Source organism: Solanum lycopersicum, chromosome 7 (genome assembly GCF_036512215.1).
Source record: "Solanum lycopersicum chromosome 7, SLM_r2.1".
In the NCBI taxonomy this organism is placed as follows: Eukaryota; Viridiplantae; Streptophyta; class Magnoliopsida; order Solanales; family Solanaceae; genus Solanum; species Solanum lycopersicum.
The window spans coordinates 69,077,390-69,098,036 of record NC_090806.1 but is presented as its reverse complement, the minus strand read 5'-3'; the positions used below and the strand labels follow the sequence as shown (position 1 = coordinate 69,098,036).

Sequence of the window (20,647 nt, the reverse complement as noted above, 5' to 3'; positions counted from 1 at the left end):
AGATAGTCTTTTCAAAATTAACGTATTATCTTATTGCATTATGACATAACTTTTGACTTTTCGGCCCCCTTATAAAAGGAAAAGAAATATCGATTTCTCTCTTGAAAAAGATTAACTCCATGTGTTAGAGGTTTAATTGGAAAACAAGTTTCTATCTATTTCTCACTTGTCTGAACTGTATTATTATATTTGATATCTAATTTATCAATTCAATTAAAAGAAAATAAATATACATATATTATGGTTGATACATAGTTTCCCTTCCCATAAATTTATATCTTACAACAACGATAAACAAGGAAGAGTACCAAACAATCATCACGATAAAAAAAACCATAGTATTAACATTTAAAATGATCTCTAAGCTTTAAATACAAGTGGCCAAAAGTTAAACACTAGACCATTTATGGCTAATTAATGCAAATTTTCCAAGGCCCAACTCAAACTTTACTATGGGCCATCCAAGTCCAAAATGATCAACGGAGGCCCATTTATCAAAAAGGACACCTGTCCTCACACGATTATTCGCTCCATATTTTTTTCGTAATTAAAATAAGAAAAAATGTCATTACTACTCTCCTTAGCAACCGATTAATCTAATTAATTTATCGTAATTATCTAAGTCTTCTGCTCAGCAGAATATAGGGTTCCGGATTTACTCACATAGTTCTACAATCTTCTTCAAGCTTCTGTTGTCTCCTTCCTGCAAGTTAGCAAGTACTCGAGGTGCGTTTTTTTTCTGAGAAAATTGTAATTCGAAGTTGTGCTTTAGTAATACACTGTTGATTTTTAGCTGTATTTATCTGTTGTTGTTGTTGGTGGTGGTGGTGGTGTGGTGGTGGTGGTGGTGTTGGGAACATATGTTATGTTAAACAAACTAATTGAACTAGTTTTCAGTGTTCTAACGTGTTAACATTTTATTTTTGGAGGTTAGAGATTATTTTTTTTTTGTTCATTTGTGTTAAATTGTTGAAGTTCTGTATATGATGTGGTTGCATGTTTCATATGCATTTAATTTTTTGCATCCAAGTTATGGAAATTTCTAGTGGAGGCAAAATAGTAGAAGGACTAGGTGATCTCTTCGTGTCTGTCTTAGCCTTGGTGGACAGAGTTTACGTGGTGCTTGTTTTTTGGAATTAGTTTAGGTGTGCACAAGCGTTCCGACACCACGGTTATAACAAAAAGTAATTATTTTTTGTTTGAGTTTGGCTCGACTTTGTTTATATGCGTTCGTGTAAACTGTAAACTGGAATATGGATTTTAACTCGCATTAATAGGTAGTGAGATGCGAATTGTTTTATGATTTAGTATACAAGTTTAACTAGATTATTTTTTAGATTGAGGATTGATAATTTTAGGCAAGTTGCACTTTTAGGAACTTCTATAGCTTCTATTTGCTTTCCTTGGTTAGAGAACTTACTATACACTCTATCCGATTCATTTTATCTGGACTTGTTTGACTAGGCGTGAAGATTAAGAAAGGAAAAAGTACTTTTGGAACTTTTGGGCTTAATCATGCCATGATAGTTTGTGGCTATAAAATCACGTCCTTATAAGGGTAAATGGGAAGTTTAACTAGTTGAATTGTTTTCATATATAGAAGGCGGTCTTTCTTCTTTGAAACAGCTGAAGAAGAAAATAGTATCGCATAAAATGGAATGGAGGGAGCTATTTGATTGTTTAGAGGATTAGCAAGAGAAGGTTCTGGATGTGTCTACTTGCCTAAAAATGAGAATTTTCAGTTGAACCAAACCCAAACAAAAAATAAGACACTACAAGTATCACTTGTATCAATGCTCGTGGTGTCATTAGAGAGCTTCAGAGGGATCCCGTCTAATTCCAGATTGTGCAGCTGCAAACTAAGACTTAAATTGCAAGAGAGTAATTCAAGTAATCAACTCTACTTGAAAACTTTTGGCCTAAAGGTTTGAAATTGGGATTATCAAGCCGCTTGATTTTAGAGCCAAATATCTGAAGTTGGAACTGTCACTCAGAATTTGGGTCTAAAGTTAGGCTTTGACAATTCCATCTTCAGAATTGAAGATCAGAGGTTTGTAACTTTAGGCTAGCAATTTTCAATTTGATCCTACATATTTGCATTTGATTTTAAAGTGATTAAACTTTAAATTGGAGTCTTAAAAGTTAAAGCGACTGTTTGTGCACTTCACCCAAATGTTTGAGGGTCTTGGAAATGAAAGGAATAGCGGGAAAATTAGGAGAAATTCGCATATGCCACTTTTGGACTGTTAATAAAGTTTTAGCCAGGGGCGGCTCTATGTAGTAGCGTGGGGGTGCCACACCAGCCAGTGATTTCGGTTGAAACTCTCTCTCTATATTTATATATTTATATGTGTATCAGAATTGGTATAAATATAATACATGCCACCCCCATTAATAAATGACTGTGTGGTGCCAATGGCAAATCGTCAAGTTTTTGTCCCCAGAGTCAGCGGATTCGTCAGCGGTTCGAATCCGATCTCTTACATTTTTCTTACAAACATTTAATATGCCCTCTTGTTATTTGACAAAAAAAATGAGGTTGACCAGATTCTAACCCGAAACGTCCTTTACTACTAATGTTCCAACAAACCAACAAGCCAAGTATGCCAATTTATAAAATTGATGATAAAGATTTTATAGTTTGTTTGAAGAAGCTTTAAAATGAAAGTATTTTGAAATTTCTTTTTTCTTACAAGTGAAACTCCAAAACTACTTTTAAAGTGAAATCCAACTGATTTTCTTTATAAGTTCCCTGTTGTAATTTCTATAGCAAGACTTGTTTGAATTTCAGTACATAATGATGATATTTCAACTTTAGAAATAGTTAGTCTCATTTTAATTGAGAAATAAAATGGCTAAACTCAAGTAATATCACAAACTTAGATGAAGATACTTACCTTTTTAAGCTTCAAGCCTTCAATTGTGTGAGGTTGGACACATAACGGACAGGGAGTTTGAACTCCAGCAGCCGTATTTGTCCTCTTGCTAATTTCTAAAATGAGAGACTAGTTAAATGTCATTTAAGTTTTAGGAGTTTAATTGGGAGTGGTTGTTTACGGGTCATGGGTTATCTAGTGGGGATGTGTTTATTTTATTTTGGGTTGGGTCTTTCATTTTTGAGCCTTCCACGTGCCCACTTGTCCAGTAGTTATGGAACTTTGCCTAATGGTAAGGTCTCATATAACCAAATAGTATAACTCTATAAAGGGGGACTGGTTTAAACAATAGAACATAGTAGAGGGGTATATTCATACCTTTTTAGTATAAATTATTATTATTGTTTCACTCATGGTACCTAATTGCCTATATTTAAAAACTCCATGAAAAAAATATGGAAGTTTGAACCTTTATAAGTTCGAACTCCAAAAATCGTTCGTTGAGTTTCAAACTCCTAGAACTTTTCAATCTCGGTTGTCAAAATTCTGAACTCCAATACAGTGTGCTAGGTTGGTCCATATTTAGTTAAGAGTATCTTTGTCCAAGATCGTTTGGGAGCAGAGCGGAGAGATATGGATGCAGTGCCCTTCAAAGTGCATTGCTTGGGCATAGTGAAAGTTGTTGATCTCTCTTTTTATTGTATTCTCTTCCTCGGGAAATTAGCTCAAGTGAAGGAAACTTCAGCTAAAGATAACAAGTTTTATTCCCGACATTGTTGATGGTTCATTATAGTTCTACCAGCATTTTCTCTTTCTTACAAGAGGAAGAGGAGCTCATTCTTAGCCTATGACAACTTCCTTATGATCTCATCCACATTGTTCATGGAGGACGTTTCTTCTCTAGATGCGTCCATTATACCCTGGATTGTGGTGGAGTAGCTTTTATTGTGCATGCTCAATTAGAAGTAACTACTTTTTATTACATTTAAAATGATCTCTAAACTTGATTGGCGACGCAGAAGTTAGCCATCACGCCTATTTTTTCTGTGTAATTTTTTGCAGGCCCAAGACAAACTCTGTTATGGCCCAATGAAGAAATTAGGGGCTGTGGTCCAAGTATATAAATGACCGATGGGCCCATTTGTCTAATGGATACATGTCCACATACGACTCTGTTTGTTGCCTAACTAAGCATCACAACCTTGTCATTCTATTGATTGCTCGCAATACAAATGCAAAAATAATCATTAATTGCCAAGTGCCAAATACAATAACCCCATACCCCCTAAATCTCACCCACCCCGCTAAGTCAAAGATTTAGTTAGTTGACTACAATTAATTATCTCAATAGCATCCTCTAAATTTGCTGAACAACATATAGGGTTCCAATTTACTAGTTTTTCTTTAGTTCTGAATCCTTCTCCGAGCAAATGGAGGTATGATTGTCTCTTTCCTGTTTTTTTCCTTTCTTTAGAGAAATTTTCTGGAGAATTTGAGTCAAGATTTGTGTTTCAGCTATACTCTGTTGATTTTTAGTTTCCTAGATTTATTTCTGTGTTCTTGTTTTTTTTTTCTTTGTATATATGTTATGTTAAACGAACATCTTCTGTAATTTTTTGTTTAGTTTTTAAACAGAAACAATTGTAAGGATATATTCAGGCATTCAACTATTAAGATCTTTTTTTTTTTAATTTTTGGTTAGACATAACAGCTTTTGTTTCATTTCTGTCGATTTGTGGAATATTTGTATTATATGACTGCATGTTTCACATTCAGCAAAAAGCTTATGAGATTTTTTGTTTGGATTTGGTTCAACTCTTTTGAATATACTCGTGTAAAGTTTGACTGGAATATGGATTTTAACTCTCACTAGATGATTGCATGACAAAGTAAATTGTCAAATGACCAAGGTATATAACTAGGTAATTATTGCATGATTTGGCATACAAGCTTACCTAGGGTATTTGTCGTATTAAGATTTGATTTTCTTATTTTTAGACGAGTAAACCTTTCAGGAACTTCTAGAGCTTTTATTTGACTGGGTGTTAAGTTTAAGAAAGGAAAAAATAGCTTTGGAAATTGTGGCCTTAGTCATGCCATGATAGTTTTGTGGCTATTAAATCACATGTTTAAAAGGTAAATGGGAACTTCTAAATTAAATTATTCCCATATGGAAAGATATCGTTCTTTTTTGGAACATATTAAGAAGAAAATAGTGTCACATAAAATGGAATAGAGGGGAGATATTTGATTATATTAGAAAAATGGACTTCACATTTTCACAGAATATGAATGATCTGAGCTATTAGTTGATTAGTCATGCTATTGTATTGGTCTCTTTTTTGGCTCCTCGCTCTGACTCTTTTCCTTTCCACCCCGATCAATTGTGTCTAGTTTGGTAGTTCAGCTGCATCCATTTGGCTTATCTAGGGCCATGTTTATCACAGAGCTACTATTCTTCATCTTTTCTCTCTTGCTATTTGTAGATATCTAGGCAAGAATAATATATTTTAAGTTGATATATCCTTTGCAGTATCTATAGGTGCTTTCTTGTCAAAAACCTGTACTCCATGTCCTTTCTCTACCAATTAAATGTCAATTGAGTTCATCAACTTTTCACAGTCCACTTCCAAGTTCCAATTTTGGACCCAAATCTTGCAAGGTATTGCAAATTGTGTCCTCCTGGAACTGAATGCTGCTTTCCTTTTTCTTTTTTCCTGGTCTTAAGTGACCATAAAATTTTGGTCCTAAAATGACAACACAGTGTATGTGACACCCAGTTTACTCTTGTAGGATGATCAAATGCACCTCTTCATTTATTCTCTCTGTAACTTGGCTGAGTTAAAATGGGTAAACTGATTTTCTGGCAGGCACTTCAGAAGACTAGTGAAAGGCAAACGGCAGAACCTAAGCTTGAAGAAATGAACCAACCTGTTCAAGGGGACAGCTCCAGCACCCCTGCTAACCTTCCTTTGAAGCGAAGAAGGGGTCGCCCTCGTAAGGATCCTAGCTTGAAGCGTGTTGTTCGTGCTCAGGTTCCTCCACCTTTTGAATTAGTGCAAGAGATCCAACAAGTAAACAGAAATGATGGTATGATTGGTCAGGCTGTAACAGGTGTTGTTGAGTCTGCATTTGATGCTGGTTATTTGCTCAATGTTAGAATTGGTGACTCCAATACGAACTACAGGGGTGTAGTTTTTAAGCCAGGACATTATATTCCTGTCACAGCTGCAAATGATGTCGCCCCACATCTTGAGATGCTCAGAAGAAATGAGGTTCGTCCTCCGGCTGTAAACCAGCTTCAGGCGTATGGCCCTAGGGCTGAGCGCAATGGATCAGTTAAGCTTGGATCTAGGTCCTCAAAAAGCAAACAGGTAATAATGCATCCCTCAGTCCCTCCAGTGGGTGTCAGAGGCACAGTAGTTCCTGTTGTGCTACAACCTGTCAATTTAACAAATGGACTAGCATCTAGTCAAAGCTCTGCATCCCAAGCTTCAAACAGGGAGTCTATAAGGGAGAAAGATGTTCAGATGGTTAAGCCATTGGCTATGCTGCCACCTGATGGACCAGTAACCCCTGGACAGCTACCACCAGAACCAACTCGTGAAATACTTGCTTCACAAGCTCAAGTTGGCAACAAAGTAGCAATAGGTACTGGGCAGAATGAAGGCTATCTTAGCAAGGGAGGAGAAGCTGTCAAAGAGGAAAAGGCGCAGCCAGCTGCATCAACCAACATAGCAATACCTGTTGCAGTGGCCTACGTGTCTCAAGGATCTGGGCTGGCAAAAGAAGATACTGGAAACAATGAGGCCTCTAACAAGTTGCCAGCTGAACATTCACCTGTGATACCCAAACTAGATACTGTGAATCAGGTTCCCTCAGCAAAACCAAGTGAACCAGCAATCCCCACTCTTCCTACCCAGGCTACATCTGTTCCTAAGCTGCTGATGAACTATGGTACTGGCAGGATGACCGAACTTCTACAGGTAAATTTACCAAAACTTCAATATTCATTTTGAGCTCTAGAGTTTACTATGTCAATAAAGATCTAAGTCATGAAATTTTTCCTGCATGAAGGCTGTGCAGGAAAATCTGAAGGAGAACCAGCTGCTTCGTACTGGAGAATCAGGACTTGGTGTGATGAAGACTCCAGCAACTGATGGCAGTATGGAGGAGACTAGCATTCAGTAGCATAGCAGGAACATCCGCATATTCTCATCTCTGAAACTCACATCCCGTAGACTCTGGCAGACTGTATAGTCAATAGTGATACTAATGTCTCAAAATAGCTCCTGGTTGGCATTAGCCAAACCTTGAGAAGCTTATCTTTATATGTTTATCAGTTCAGATTAAAATCTTGCATAGACGTAAACGTTTATGGAAACTGTTTATAACGGTGGATTATACTTTCCGTTCTTATATCTGCTTTGCAATCGTATTGCTCATGTCTGCTATGCAGTCGTATTGCTTATATCTGCTTTGCAATCTTGAATTAGTTATATCATGTGACTGGCAATGTCAAAGTTGGAGAGCCTGCTTGTGCACAGGTAGCCAATTTTGGTATTGTAAATTCAGGTTTTGACAACACAATTTACTACACCCGAGCCAAGGGTCTTTCGATGGAGGTAAAGGTAAGATTTGCGTACCCTCTATTGTTCCAAGACATACTTGTGAGATTACACTGACTATATCTTGATGTGCATGAGCATGTTTTTAACATGAATACACATATACTTCCTTTTTTGGTTCATCTCGAATATACTTTGCATACCCTCTATCCTTTCTTTTTTGGTTCATCTTGAATATACTTTTGCATACCCCCTCTATCCTTTTGAGACATACTTGTGAGATTACATAGAGTATATCTTGATGTGCATGAACATGTTTTAAACAAGATCACTCAGATACTTCCTTTTTTGGTTCATCTCGAATATAATTTGCATACCCTCTATCTTTGATGTGCATGAACATGTTTTTAACAGGATTATTCAGATACTTCCTTTTTTGGTTCATCTTGAATATAATATGCATACCCTCTATCTTTTCGAGACATACTTGTGAGATTACAAGGAGTATATCTTGATGTGCATGAACATGTTTTTAACATAAATTACTCAAATACTTCTCCTTTCTTCTCCTTTCGAGACATACTTGTGAGAGTACACCGAGCATATCTTGATGTGCATGAACATGTTTTTAACAGTATTATTCAGATACTTCTCCTTTCGAGACATACTTGTGAAATTACACCAAGCATATTTTGATGTGCATGAACATGTTTTTAACATGATTACTCAGATAGTTCCTTTTTTGGTTCATCTTGAATATAATCTACGTACCCTTTATCTTTTTGAAACGTACTTGTGAGATTAAAAAAAGTATATCTTGATGTGCATGAACATGTATTTAACAGGATTACTCAGATACTTCTCCTTTCGAGACATACTTGTGAGATTGCACCGAGTATATCTTAATGTGCATGAACATGATTTTAACGGGATTACTAAGATACTTCTCCTTTCGAGACATACTTGTGAGATTACACCGAGCATATCTTGATGTGCATGAACATGTTTTTAATAGGATTACTCAGATATTTCTCCTTTCGAGACATACTTGGGAGATTACACATAGCATATCTTGATGTGCATGAACATATTTTTCACAGGATTACTCAGATACTTTTGTGAGATTACACAGAGTATATCTTGATGTACATGAACATGTTTTTAACAGAATTACTCAAATACTTTCTTTTTTGGTTCATCATGAATATACTTGATTTCGATATTCACCAAACTAACATGTTATAGAATGGACACCAATAACATTACAGCAATTTTTTATCAAAAAAGATTAGGACCTATCTTAGAATAGTATACAATTGAATCCAAGAAATGGCTTTGGTCAAAATATAACTTTGACACTGAAAATGAAACGTGGAAAAAATTCTTACAATAAATAGTTCAATATATGATAGTTTTTGATAAACCAAATCCATATTAGCGTAATGCATCAAACTTAAAGAGCTATAACAAAGCTATTAGTTTCAAGCTTAGTGTATCATACAAAAAGTGCAACTTTTCGACGCCCAAAAATTTGTGTTGCTGCAGTTCAAAACGGAAAATCCATCTCCTTTGGATATCACAACCAAAACAAGAACCGCCCGAGTGAACTCTTCCTCTACCTCCAAACAAAAACAACTTCATGCGTAACTCAATATACAATGTTAATGCCTCTCCCTAACAAAGAATAACCTGCTCATACTACAAGATCGAAAACTTTAGAAAAGAATCATGCTGCCAGACATTGAGAAGAAACGAAAAAGGAATCTCAATAGGCAGGCATCATTTCAACTACAGAAGTATATTCACGCGAACTTGTTAGGCACAAAACCATTAGGTACTGGGAATTGCATAGGCCGCATAACAGGAAAAGACGACTGTGTAATAGGAATGCTTGGGATAGTGAATGGTTGTTGTAGCCCTGTTATAACTGGGGGAGCCATATACAACTGCAGTGCTTGTGGTGCTGTACTTCCTGCAGCAAGGGATGGACTAAGGTTATTGTGCTAGTAAAATACAGATAACTTGTTTCAGGACTATCATATGTAAATAACTGCTTTGATAATTCAATATCCACATCACATCATCATTCAGGTGATAAAGTTATTGCAGCAAGTTGTATTTAGCCACAAATTGTTGTTCATCTGGTTGAAATTGCAAGACGATGAAAAATAGGAAACAAATTCATACTCAACAAACATATTATAGACATGATAGTCGAACAAAAAAAAGGACATACTAAGGCATCAAAACAATTGCTATAACTTTCCACGAGTTATATCTGCTGGCTACTATCAGCACGGCTGCATCTACAGCTTCTGGTCATCTGCCTTGCACAGGGAATCAGGGATAAAGTTTTTAAGACTTCATCTTAGATCCCGCTGTGCAAGCTTGAATTTTTATATAACTATTTGTTACAGCTACTAGCAGCAATTGCATTTAACTTGTTCTTATACTAAAGCAGACTAGAGCATCATGCATTCCAGACCCTGAATAAAAATAGCTGAGGCTACTAGCAACTATTGGTTTGAACTCAAGACTTAGTAGATGTACCATGAACACGTACCTTGATGCTTAGGAGGATGGACCTGATGTGGAATTAATACAGGACGTGTGGATACTTGAGGGAACCCCGCTGCACTCTGAACAATGTCCTTTTGACAAGATATCAGAGAGAAGAATCAGGAAATTGCAACACATAATACTCGAAGAAAATCAGATAGGAGGAAAGTAACAAAAGGCAATCCAAGTATATTGAAAAATGAACATCTACTGTCCGAAAATTTTTGTCCCAAAATAAGCTACAGAAAGTAATTTGTCTTACATGAGAAACAGGATGATGCATATAAACAAGTGGTCCCAACCGTCCAACCATAACCTGAAAACATAAAGAATTTTAGAAGTGGCATTAACATATGTAACCGTCTTACAAGCACAAAAATAATAACAGGATGGTATGATTTTGTCCTGCGGATGTCAATTTAGTAATAGGGCCACAATCCTCGACATGCTAAACCTCAATGACTATACAACTACGGCGGCAGAGCTTTCTTTCCAGCCTAACAAAATAAACAGCTTCAGAAAGACAAAGTTGCATAATAATTTCCCTTACATTTTGAGAATTTGGATGCACATAACCAGTTGCAGCCTGAAGGTGATGATACTGACTGCCATACCTTGCCGGCTGAGTCCTGCTTCCCATGTATCCAATTGTCTACATGTTAACAACAAAAGGGTTCATAAACTATGCAGCAGCATCAAAACAGTAATAACTGATTCTGTATAAGTATGACATAGAATAATGGAGGTGATTGGTTTAACTTGTCTCATATTAAGCCGTAGCAACTAATTTGAAAGCGCATCTGGTGAATCATTGCTAAGTAAGAAAGCAGCACCTCTTTGGTAAACTGCATATAATAATACCAAGAAAAAGAATCCCAACTACTTTCTGCTACCTTCAAAACTGTTTATTCAAACAACAGTTTTTATCTGGGCCAGCTTTCGTCCCCCTCGACCAATTCCACGCGATACCTCCCACCTCCCACAAGCAACGAGTACCATCATGTAACTTTGTCCGCCAAGGCTAGGACAGACGGGTAGAATAACCTAGTGTGTTTAACTCCGCTGGGATTTGAACATGAGACCTCATGATCTCAACCACTAGGCCACAACTTTTTTTAATCTCTTCTTTTAATTGACATATACATCAATTAACTTCGCTAAATGTATATCGGCGATATAATTAGATTAGATGAAGCACAGAATTGCATTACAGTCTCCATAATAGACCGACAGGCTAGTCTCCAAACACCATCCAGCATAGGTCTGCTATGGTTATGTAAGTAAGAATGTAAGATACAACTTCTTGTGGTCAATATGAGATGGTTAAGGTACAAAGATATGGTGGTTAATCAACCAAAACAATTTTTTAATCAGTAAATAAATCTAAGTTACTCAAAGCAAACAGCAACTCCAATTGTCAGAAAACCAAAGCAGGGAGCAGGTGCTGCGTTTTCAAAGTAAAGATAAGAAATGTGATCACATACCGGTTGAGCATACTGTACATCCAAGCCACCATTTCCAGCTGCCAAGTTATTATATGGGACAAACTTGACAGGCACAGATGAATGAGGAGCAAAGGGGGTAATTTCAACTGCAGGCTCTGCTGTAACAATAGGTACTACAGGACAGGAATCTGGCACGTAAGCCATCGTTGGCACCACAGGAGGTGTAACAGTTCTATGCTGCAAAGTCGATGGAGAAAATATCTTTGCCCCAGGGTTGAGCTTAGATTCCTAGAGAGAGAAAATCAACAGTCATAAATCATCTTAGATGAAGAATAATACAGGATCAACAAGGAGACGAATTTCCAAAATCTCGAAGTACTGACATCACCATAAACCTACTGAAAATATTAGCTTATATACTCTTGATTACTAGGAACAACTAAGAATTAAAGCATGCACCGACAACAATGGACCCCACTAAGTTCACTTTACCTTTGTACTAACATTATGAATTGAACCTCGTGAAGGCACCAAATCAGCTGGAGCTGATGATGAGCTGACGCATGAGACTGAGGTGATTGGAGCACCAGAGGAAGTAGCGCCCAAACAAGGAGTTTTGCCTAGAGTCTGCTGCTCATGACTGTGCCTATCATTGTTCGGATCATCAAGTTTGGTTGAGGAAAGAGGAGGACTACCATTACATATTCCATTTGATGACAACTCCAAGTTTTTCATGAAGGTAACATTCTCAAGGTGACTTGCTTGAGTAACAGAAACATCCACTGCAAGTGAAAAAATTGCAATACCATATTACTGACATTCTTTTGGTTTATGATAATATATACACTACATAAAGAGCTCAAAGATCTCATTGTCCATCAGCAAACATTAATTTGTTATGAGTTCTATTGCAGAATAAGGACATAGCATGTTAAGGTCCCTTCACCATTAAGTATTCACACCATTCTCAGCAGGAACGGAGTCACAAAAATTGATTCAATTCTTTTTTCCTTTTCTTTCTTTTCAGTAATATGTGGGGGACAAGAGTGCCTTTTCCCCTTTTCTGGTTTCCCCCTAGGTGACACAAGTGTCCCTTCCATAAGGACAACCCACTTTTGTCCATTGATCTAATTCTTTAATAGCAATTTTTAATTGGTTATACAGAATTATAAGTGATGGAAATCAGAGATTTGGGTGAATATGATTCATCGTTAAACTCAGTCAACGAGAGACGCTGCCTAATCTGTTTTCCACCCACCAACAGGACACATGAACTGATATGTTCCTGTGAGAACTGAAGGATTGAACAAATACTCACCATTTGAGCTTGACCCTTGAACTTCACGGATCTGCAAAAATGAAAAAAAAAAAAGTTCATTAACCAATAGCAAATAGATCACATCTTTTTATATCTCAATTAGTGCTCAGCCAATGTTAGGATTAACATACAGTTCTCTCCCTTAGAGACTCATGGCTCTCTCTGCGATCACTTTGCTTACTGATTAAGCCATTTCGGACATATCTGTCATAGTTGACATGAATGGAAATAAGTTAGTGTGACCATGTAGATGAGAAAAATCAAGGTTATGAGAAGTGAGATAATAATCTTATGAGAGAGAGAGCAGAAACCCAACAGATATCAGATATTGAGGCGACTTTCCCGAAATTTATATTTCATCTGATAGGAATACTGCAAATATTGGCGAACCATTGTGTTGATTCAGCAGTAATTAGATAATAAGACGATTAAAGTAATTTATGCCAGAGAACTCCAATTTTGACTTTACACCTAATTTTGCTAAAGAAATCACAGCCCCTCTAAAAAGAGAGAGAAAAACCTTCAGGAAGTATGTATACATCATAGAGAGCAAGCACTACAAAAGCACAGGTCTGCCTAGTTTTTTCCCTTCTGTTATATTTAGTTCATCAGAAAAAAACCCTCTTAATATGGATCTGATTTTACGTGCTTTACCATCTCACTAAGTAATTATCTCTCCTTTTTCTCATTTACGTGTGCATGTACCCTCGTTATCAACAGCAAAACCCGTAGAAAAGCATGCATGTTATAGTGCAGAAATGCACGAAATAAAGAAGAAGATCAAAGTATACAGCAAAGCAAGAAAAAAATTACAAACACGACAAACAATGATTTGAACCAAATATTGTGAATTTGCAATTTATGAAGAGAAAACCATATCAATCAAGTTCAGAAATTACATAAAATTAATGGCTCAAATACAACTTTCACGTTTAGCCTAGTGACTCAGTAATTCTCACTAAGTTTATTTTTTGATAAAGAGTTTTTTTTTTTTTATAAAGAATTCTCACTGAGTTTCTACTCTAGCATTCTTAATCAATAATACTTTTATCTGTCAAAAAAATTGTCAAACAATAATATTATCAAAATTTATTTGAAGTATCGTTCTTTTAAAGATGGAGACCATGTGTGCATGATGCCGTTCTAAGATGCAACTTAAATAAGGTGAACTGCCTCACTTGAAGTCCCCTGAGTTTCAAGGTTTAAGTGCACCTTAAGCGGGCTTTTATCAACGCTATTATATAGAGCTTTCTTATCACTTTATTTGGTATCTTCCTATCACATTACACTCCTCCCAGAACATCATCTATTTAGTCATCACAAGGCTAGTGATACGACAAACAAATACATTTGGGTGAACAAGCTTTCCAACTTCACTTATCAGCCTATCTATGAAACAAAAGATAGATAACCAAACTGATTAAGAGATTAACTTTAACATTATTACTTATCTGCTCTATATATTCATCACTTGCTTTCAATAATTTAATTGCAAATATGAAGAACAAGCCAAAGTCATGTCTGCCAGAACATTAAGAGGCTTTTCCATGCAAAAGCTAATAGATCATGAGGCACTTCCAACAATGAATCAATAGTGAGTCTTGCCAACACAAACCTTTCTTTACTAGCTTTCTCTCCATCCACGGTAGACACCTTGGACTTTGTTGCTTTCATCTCCTTTTTGGTGTATTCAGGATAAGTTATATTGCTACAAACAGTTCTTGCATTATCCCCATCTAAATGTCCTTGAATACAATCAGCAGATAGCATAACCCCCTGCAAAGCACAGGTATCAGCAGTTAAAAAAGGACCACCATATAATAAACAAATAGACTTGCAAATTGGAATGTCTAAAAGCATACCTTTGCGACAACTTGGACAAGATCTTCAGACAGAATTACGAGTGTCTCTATCAAACTTCCACGTGCTACATTCGCCTCTCGACTACCCTTCTTAATCATCTTCGCCCTCTTCAAAACAATAGCTAATCCATGTATCAAAAGAGAGAGAGGATAATCAGAACTCTTGCAAGTCCCTAACTTGGTAAGCTAAACTCTTAATAAATGCAACCTTAAATACCGCAATCAATAACTCAAATCAACTAACCCTTAAATCCTAAATTATTGAAACCAATTGTATGAACCCTACATAATCATTCCACACTATTCCTTTCTATAAAAGCCATAAAATGTACAGAATCAAAGACTGGAATGTTCTCACATTCGTCATTTGAAATGAAAATATGGAAAAATACAACATATTCATTGCAGTCCCACGAACTACGGTCTGGGGAGGGTTGAGTGTACACAAATCATATTCTACCTCACAGGTAGGGGGCTATTTTCGATAAGACCATCAGCTCAAGAAAAAAGAGTCCAAAACAATCCAGAAAAAAAAAATAACAAAAGTACAAGAATCAACAAATAATAATAAAACAATACATAGCAGCAGAACAGGAACTACAACAAAATAGAACGATAATCAAGGTACAAGGAATCTATATATAAGTAACAAACATCAAAGAATAGGAAACTAAAGGAGCAATATTATGACTATACTAATGTAACTGGACAACAATACAAGGGACTGCTACCTACTAAGCTAATCTAAGTGCTTCACACCCTCCTATCTAACGCCATGTCCTCGTAAACTGAAGCTGACCAACTAACCTACTATCCTTATCAGAGTGTTCCACACCCTCTTATCTAAGTTCATGTCATCATAAAGCTTAAAACGCCTATATCTAAGGTCATGTTCATATGCCATCTAATCAGCTCACCCCAACAAATGATAAATGAGAAAGGTATACAACAGGACACAACAAAACAAAACCATGGAAACATCCAGATCGGATGCCGAAACTGATCTACTCCAAACAATAAACCCACAACAACAACAACCTATAATCAAAAATCACAAAATAGCTAAAGGGTCATGATAAAAACGAAAAGGGTGTCGAGAAAACTCACCATATTCATCATCTACACAAGCAGTGTGAAAAATACCCGAATAAACACCACCATCTTTGATATAAACATTAACCGGTAGCCCAACAATACACATAGTAGTAAATAACAAAGCATCTCTCAGTGTAGCACCGACGCCGTTCTCCTCTTCCGCCATGAATCTTCCTCCTTTTTTGTAACCCATAGCTCACTTCCTGGCACTTGAAAAACTCTACAATAACAGATGTATATCTCAGTATATTGATTTGTATAAATCCTGTATAATATGTATCTTGAAATCGCAAAGAAATCTGAAGAAAAAATTGTTGATTTTTGTAGAAATTTGCTGATATTATTATTATGTGATGAAAAAAAATAATAAGAAATTGAATCGAACGTATAGAAAGGAAGACGAAGAAGTACCTATATATTTGTAATTGGTTTGTTGCTTAGATGCCCTTGAAATTTATAATATATCTACTATTGGCTTATTGATATTTGTTTGTTTCGAATTTGCCCTTGTCTAATATAAAACAATAATAAAATGCTCCGTTCGATCTCACAAGTAGTGTACATACACTACACCATTTTATGCCTACGGCCACACCAAATCTGAGCAACACTTAAAAAGTGTTGCCTAAAATATTTTTGGGAACACTTTTAAAATGTAACCTAAATTTTTAACTTTTGGCAACGACAATATTAGCAACACTAGTAAAGCATACTCTTTAATGGTATTGGTTACACTTTGTAAGCGTTGTCATAATATGAAATAAATGGCAACATCTATTTACATATATGACCACACTTTTAAAGTGTGCTACTTTTTACAATTGTAAAAACCACACATAACAAGTGTGGCCTAAATTTTTCACTAAAATTTTATATTCCCTCCAACATTTTCAACTCTCCCTCCCATATTTTATTGGCCAAAAAAATTATTAATAAAACATTTCCAAAAACTTCTCTCTCTCTTTTTTTTTCTGGAACAGGGCTTCCAAAAGTTTCTAAAAACATCCATTTCTAAAGAGCAGCTGAAGAACGTAGCTGAAGTGAAGATCGATGAGAGCAAGCTGAAGAACGTAGCTGACTGAAGAACGTAGTTGAGCTGAAGAACTTAGGTTAACTGAAGTGCTGATCAACATCTGAGTTGCAGATTGTCTTCTCTAGAACATGATTTTCTCAAAGGGATGAAATGTTGAAGCTTAAGAACTGTGGATCGAAGAACTAAAGTGTGGAATCTGAAAAATTTAAAGAGCTTAGCTGAAGAACTAAAGTGTGGATGAAAGTGCCTTCTGTCGCTTGTACTAGTAGAGTAGTTTTTTTTTTCAATTCTCTACAGAATTCACCTCAGAAATTTTGTAGCTTATTTCACTTCTATTGGTTTTCCGAGAAACCGTTCAAATTATGTACCAAATATTTGTTAGTTCATGTGAGACTCTTTATTATTTACAGGTTCTTGGTTGTTCGAATAAGAATAAAGGATTGGTTTTTATCCGTTAACCGCATTGCACTTTGTATATCTTACTTGTTACTGCAATGGGTCGGAAGAAATCTAAGCCAAATCGTTCTGTTGGAATTTTGGAAGGAGAAGTTCCTAAAGGGAAATTAAACGGTGAAACAGATGCTGGAACTGCGGAAAAAGATGAGTTTTTTGTAGTTGATGTGCCATTTTTTGTTGAAATTGATAGGTCTAATTGGTTATCGGACAAACATATGGGTATCTCTGAAATTGTTTTATTAGACTTGAATGTTAGTGATGAATTTGGTACTTGTTTATTGGATGAGGATTTTTTCAGGGATTCTAGGTATTTATTAAGGTTTAGGGTCAGTAATGTTAATGAGCATCTTACTAGGATAAAGTTAGGTCATTGGCTTGTATTATCTGCTACTAGTGTATGTCTTGAAATTGTAGCAAAGCAGGAGAAAGAGGGTTTGGAGGAAACAGTTGTGTTGATAGAGGGAAGTTTTGATGGACCTGATGAGGGTATATCAGGGTTAGTCCATCTGGCTAGTTTGAAGTTCTTCACATTGAGGCCTGTTATTGTTCCGAGTTATTTAGCATCTATACGGATGAAGGTCAAGATTTTGAAAAGTGCCTTTGATGGGTGTGAGTCACTTCTGGATACATCCAGACAGCTATGGAAAAAGAGCATGATGAATGTGATGGCTTGGCTACGTCCAGAGGTTGTCATAGCAGAGGCTAGATATGGATACCAGGTGGCAGCACATGCGGATATTGGTCTAGCTTCGGGGCTGGATGAAAGTTCTTCTTCTGCAAGGAAACTTTCTAGGTTTGATGTAGCTAGTTTCTATGAAGCTATTAAGCCATCAAAATGAGTGGTTCTGCTGACTTAAGTTTCAATTTATGTTGGATATATGCAAATTTCCTCATACTTGGCTTTCATTTGTGATGTTGTCTGCAGGGAGGAGCCGATGTTTGATGATGACCTCCCTGGTTTGCTTCCTAAGCTTAGACCTTACCAGCGCCGTGCTGCTTATTGGATGGTGCAGAGGGAGAAAAGAAATTCCGATGGCTCCTTGCTAAGCAAAATAAATCACTTTATTTCTCCTCTGTGTCTGCCACTGAGTTTAATTGACACCCCTATAACAATATATTACTATCCATTTTGGTATGTTTCTCTTTCTATGATCTACAGAAAATGTTATCATTGGATTCACTGTACTTCTACCATCCGTTGAAGTTTTTCATCCATGGTTCATCCATTATGTCCCTTATGATAAAATGGACACTTTCAACTGTTGGCACTAACTGAATTTGATTTTGCTATCGTGCATTTTATGAATTCAAAATGTGGATGATCAACTTCTCGTCATCTTTTGTTCTTTGGATTGGGGTGTGACTTGCTATGTACATCCCTAATTCCAGAACAAGTATCCATGTTCCCCTTCTTTTTTCTTGCAAATATGAATGGTAAAATTCGTCTTCCTGATAGCTTAGGTCACTATTGATTGGTGCTTCTTCCTCTTTCTTAAGTACACAATTCTATTGTTCTTAACTCAAAATACAAGGGGTCGAAAAATTGAAATAGAACCTTTTCAGATTGAACTGATATCTCTCATACACATCTCTTTTGTTAAGTTATATATTCTTCATACTTTGTTAACCGTCTCAAGAAGAATTCTTATTTAATGATCAGTTTCTGATGTTACTTTTCAGTGGAAATGTATCCTTGCATCCAGAGAGCGCCCCACCAGTTGTTCCTGGTGGTATATTAGCTGGTAAGTTAAATGACTGAATTTTCCAGTCTTTCATCGTTGATCAACCTTTGTATGTTATTTCTTTCAATCCACAGGAAGACAATTAAAAATGTGTTGGACATCGCAAATACTTTAAGATAGATAGGATCATACATTATTTTATCCTTTTTTTGTGTTTTTCTTTGCGATGGTTGATCCTCTTTACATAGTAGGACCTTCTTTAATTCAATTCTAAATTACGGAATAGGAAAAACAAAGAACGGAAATTACGCAAGGAAGAGAAAAAGGATAGAAAGGTAGGCACAAAGTGGAAACAAAGGCAACCAAATCTATTAAGAGAATTGACCTCCTAAGAATATCCCAAGGGCACCTATCCTATTAGCTAAGATTTTGCTTCTTTTGTTTCACTATTTTTTTGGCATTTGTATAGAACATTACAGGATGCTATAAGTCTGTACTAGCTTGCAAACTAGTATAGAACATTACAGTCCAAATTATTGATTAGTCGTGTTGCTACCCTTACGTTAAGGTTGGTGTTTCCAAGGAGCCTTTTTAGTTGAATAAAGATTTGAATGTTTAGTAGAAATCATAGATAACCTTCAGAGTTAAAGGATCCTTTGTCTTAAAAATACAAATTATTGAGTTCTCTAAAAGTATAGATCCCGATGAAGTGAAATGGATATTGAGGATTCAGTTAGTTAAGTGTTCTACAGTCACAAAAGCTTGCACAGCAGGCACCATCTGTGGCTTTGCTCCTCATTAGCCTAATACAAATAAGATAGAATTGCTTTTATATGGTTCAAGTTTTGGCTTCTATAGAACATGCAATCTGCACCATCTGTGGCTGTGCTCCTCATTTGACTAATACAAATAAGATAGAATTGCTTTTACATGGTTCAAGTTTTGGCTTCTAGTGAAATGGATATTGAGGATTCAGTCAATGTGGAATCTGCAATCTGCAATCTGCAGATTTGTTGTTAATATTTTCTGTAACTGCTGCTGCATTCTGTAAAATATCCATGTTGTTAGCATAACTGCTGCTGCAATCTGTAACTTTTGTTAATGTTTTCACTATGCCTTTTGTGCTTCTATATAGCATTATTTCCGTCAGTAAAGCATGCTTCCATAACTACAAACAAATACACAAATAATTATAGGAGAATCTAATTGTTTGTGTCTCCTCATTAATTCCTTTTCTCTATAACTGTTGGATTTCATTGTTGCAATTTGAAAGTCTTACCTCTTCTATATAACTGCCAATATCTTATTTGTGTAGGGAAATGGAGGTGATCAAATTTGAAGTGGATGATGAAGAGTTTTTGTACTATTGTAAAAGTTTAAATACATATTTGATTTATGTGTATACATTTAGAATATTGATGTATAAGTATGGGTATGTGTACACAACACATACTATCTTTTGAAGTACTTTATGGGAAATCTATAAATTTGAATTACTTATTAGCGCTAGAGATTATTTATTGCAATATAATATTGAAGTATTTTAATTAGAAATTGTGGCACAGGACTGTAAATTGTGTATGCACTTGAGCAAGGACAACACTTCAAAGTGTTGTCATACGTTAGATAGAAAAGGCAACACTTGATAAGTGTGGGCAATATGGTAGCAAAGGCCACGCTTCAAAGTGTAGCTTATAAAGCAACACTTATAAACGTAGCAGCAGAAGCGTGACTTTTTCTCTTTTAGGCTACG

General features: G+C 36.1%; 2 protein-coding genes across 4 annotated transcripts; one reads left to right on the top strand and one right to left on the bottom strand.

The window, feature by feature from the left end:
- Positions 1–502: 502 nt before the first annotated feature.
- LOC101249564 (protein METABOLIC NETWORK MODULATOR 1) lies at positions 503–7,347 on the top strand. Of its 2 annotated transcripts, XM_004244076.5 has the most exons (4): positions 583–726; positions 3,939–4,312; positions 5,747–6,862; positions 6,954–7,347. In XM_004244076.5, the coding sequence occupies exons 2-4, from the start codon at positions 4,307–4,309 to the stop codon at positions 7,065–7,067; spliced, it is 1,236 nt and encodes a 411-aa protein (XP_004244124.1). In that variant the 5' UTR covers positions 583–726; positions 3,939–4,306; the 3' UTR covers positions 7,068–7,347. The 2 variants fall into 2 exon arrangements, with proteins under 2 accessions (XP_010324316.1, XP_004244124.1); XM_010326014.4 differs by lacking the exon at positions 3,939–4,312 and having other exon boundaries at positions 503–726.
- A 1,431-nt stretch (positions 7,348–8,778) lies between these two features.
- On the bottom strand, positions 8,779–16,158 carry LOC101250136 (uncharacterized). 2 transcript variants are annotated; one of them, XM_004244078.5, is made up of 11 exons: positions 15,736–16,158; positions 14,629–14,750; positions 14,382–14,542; positions 12,898–12,970; positions 12,767–12,797; positions 11,941–12,230; positions 11,488–11,736; positions 10,554–10,655; positions 10,266–10,319; positions 10,008–10,095; positions 8,779–9,416 (listed from the first exon to the last, which is right to left on the bottom strand). In XM_004244078.5, the coding sequence occupies exons 1-11, from the start codon at positions 15,914–15,916 to the stop codon at positions 9,247–9,249; spliced, it is 1,521 nt and encodes a 506-aa protein (XP_004244126.1). In that variant the 5' UTR covers positions 15,917–16,158; the 3' UTR covers positions 8,779–9,246. The 2 variants fall into 2 exon arrangements, with proteins under 2 accessions (XP_004244126.1, XP_069143265.1); XM_069287164.1 differs by having other exon boundaries at positions 10,008–10,083; positions 15,736–16,113.
- Between the last annotated feature and the right edge of the window lie 4,489 nt (positions 16,159–20,647).

Coding starts and splice junctions, on each gene's coding strand:
- LOC101249564 (XM_004244076.5), top strand. Junction 6,863..6,953: donor GGATGACCGAACTTCTACAG/GTAAATTTACCA, acceptor TCCTGCATGAAG/GCTGTGCAGGAAAATCTGAA.
- LOC101250136 (XM_004244078.5), bottom strand. CDS start 15,916: ATGGGTTACAAAAAAGGAGGAAGATTCATGGCGGAAGAGGAGAACGGC. Junction 14,751..15,735: donor TTGTGTAGATGATGAATATG/GTGAGTTTTCTC, acceptor TACATGGATTAG/CTATTGTTTTGAAGAGGGCG. Junction 14,543..14,628: donor TTGTCCAAGTTGTCGCAAAG/GTATGCTTTTAG, acceptor TGTGCTTTGCAG/GGGGTTATGCTATCTGCTGA.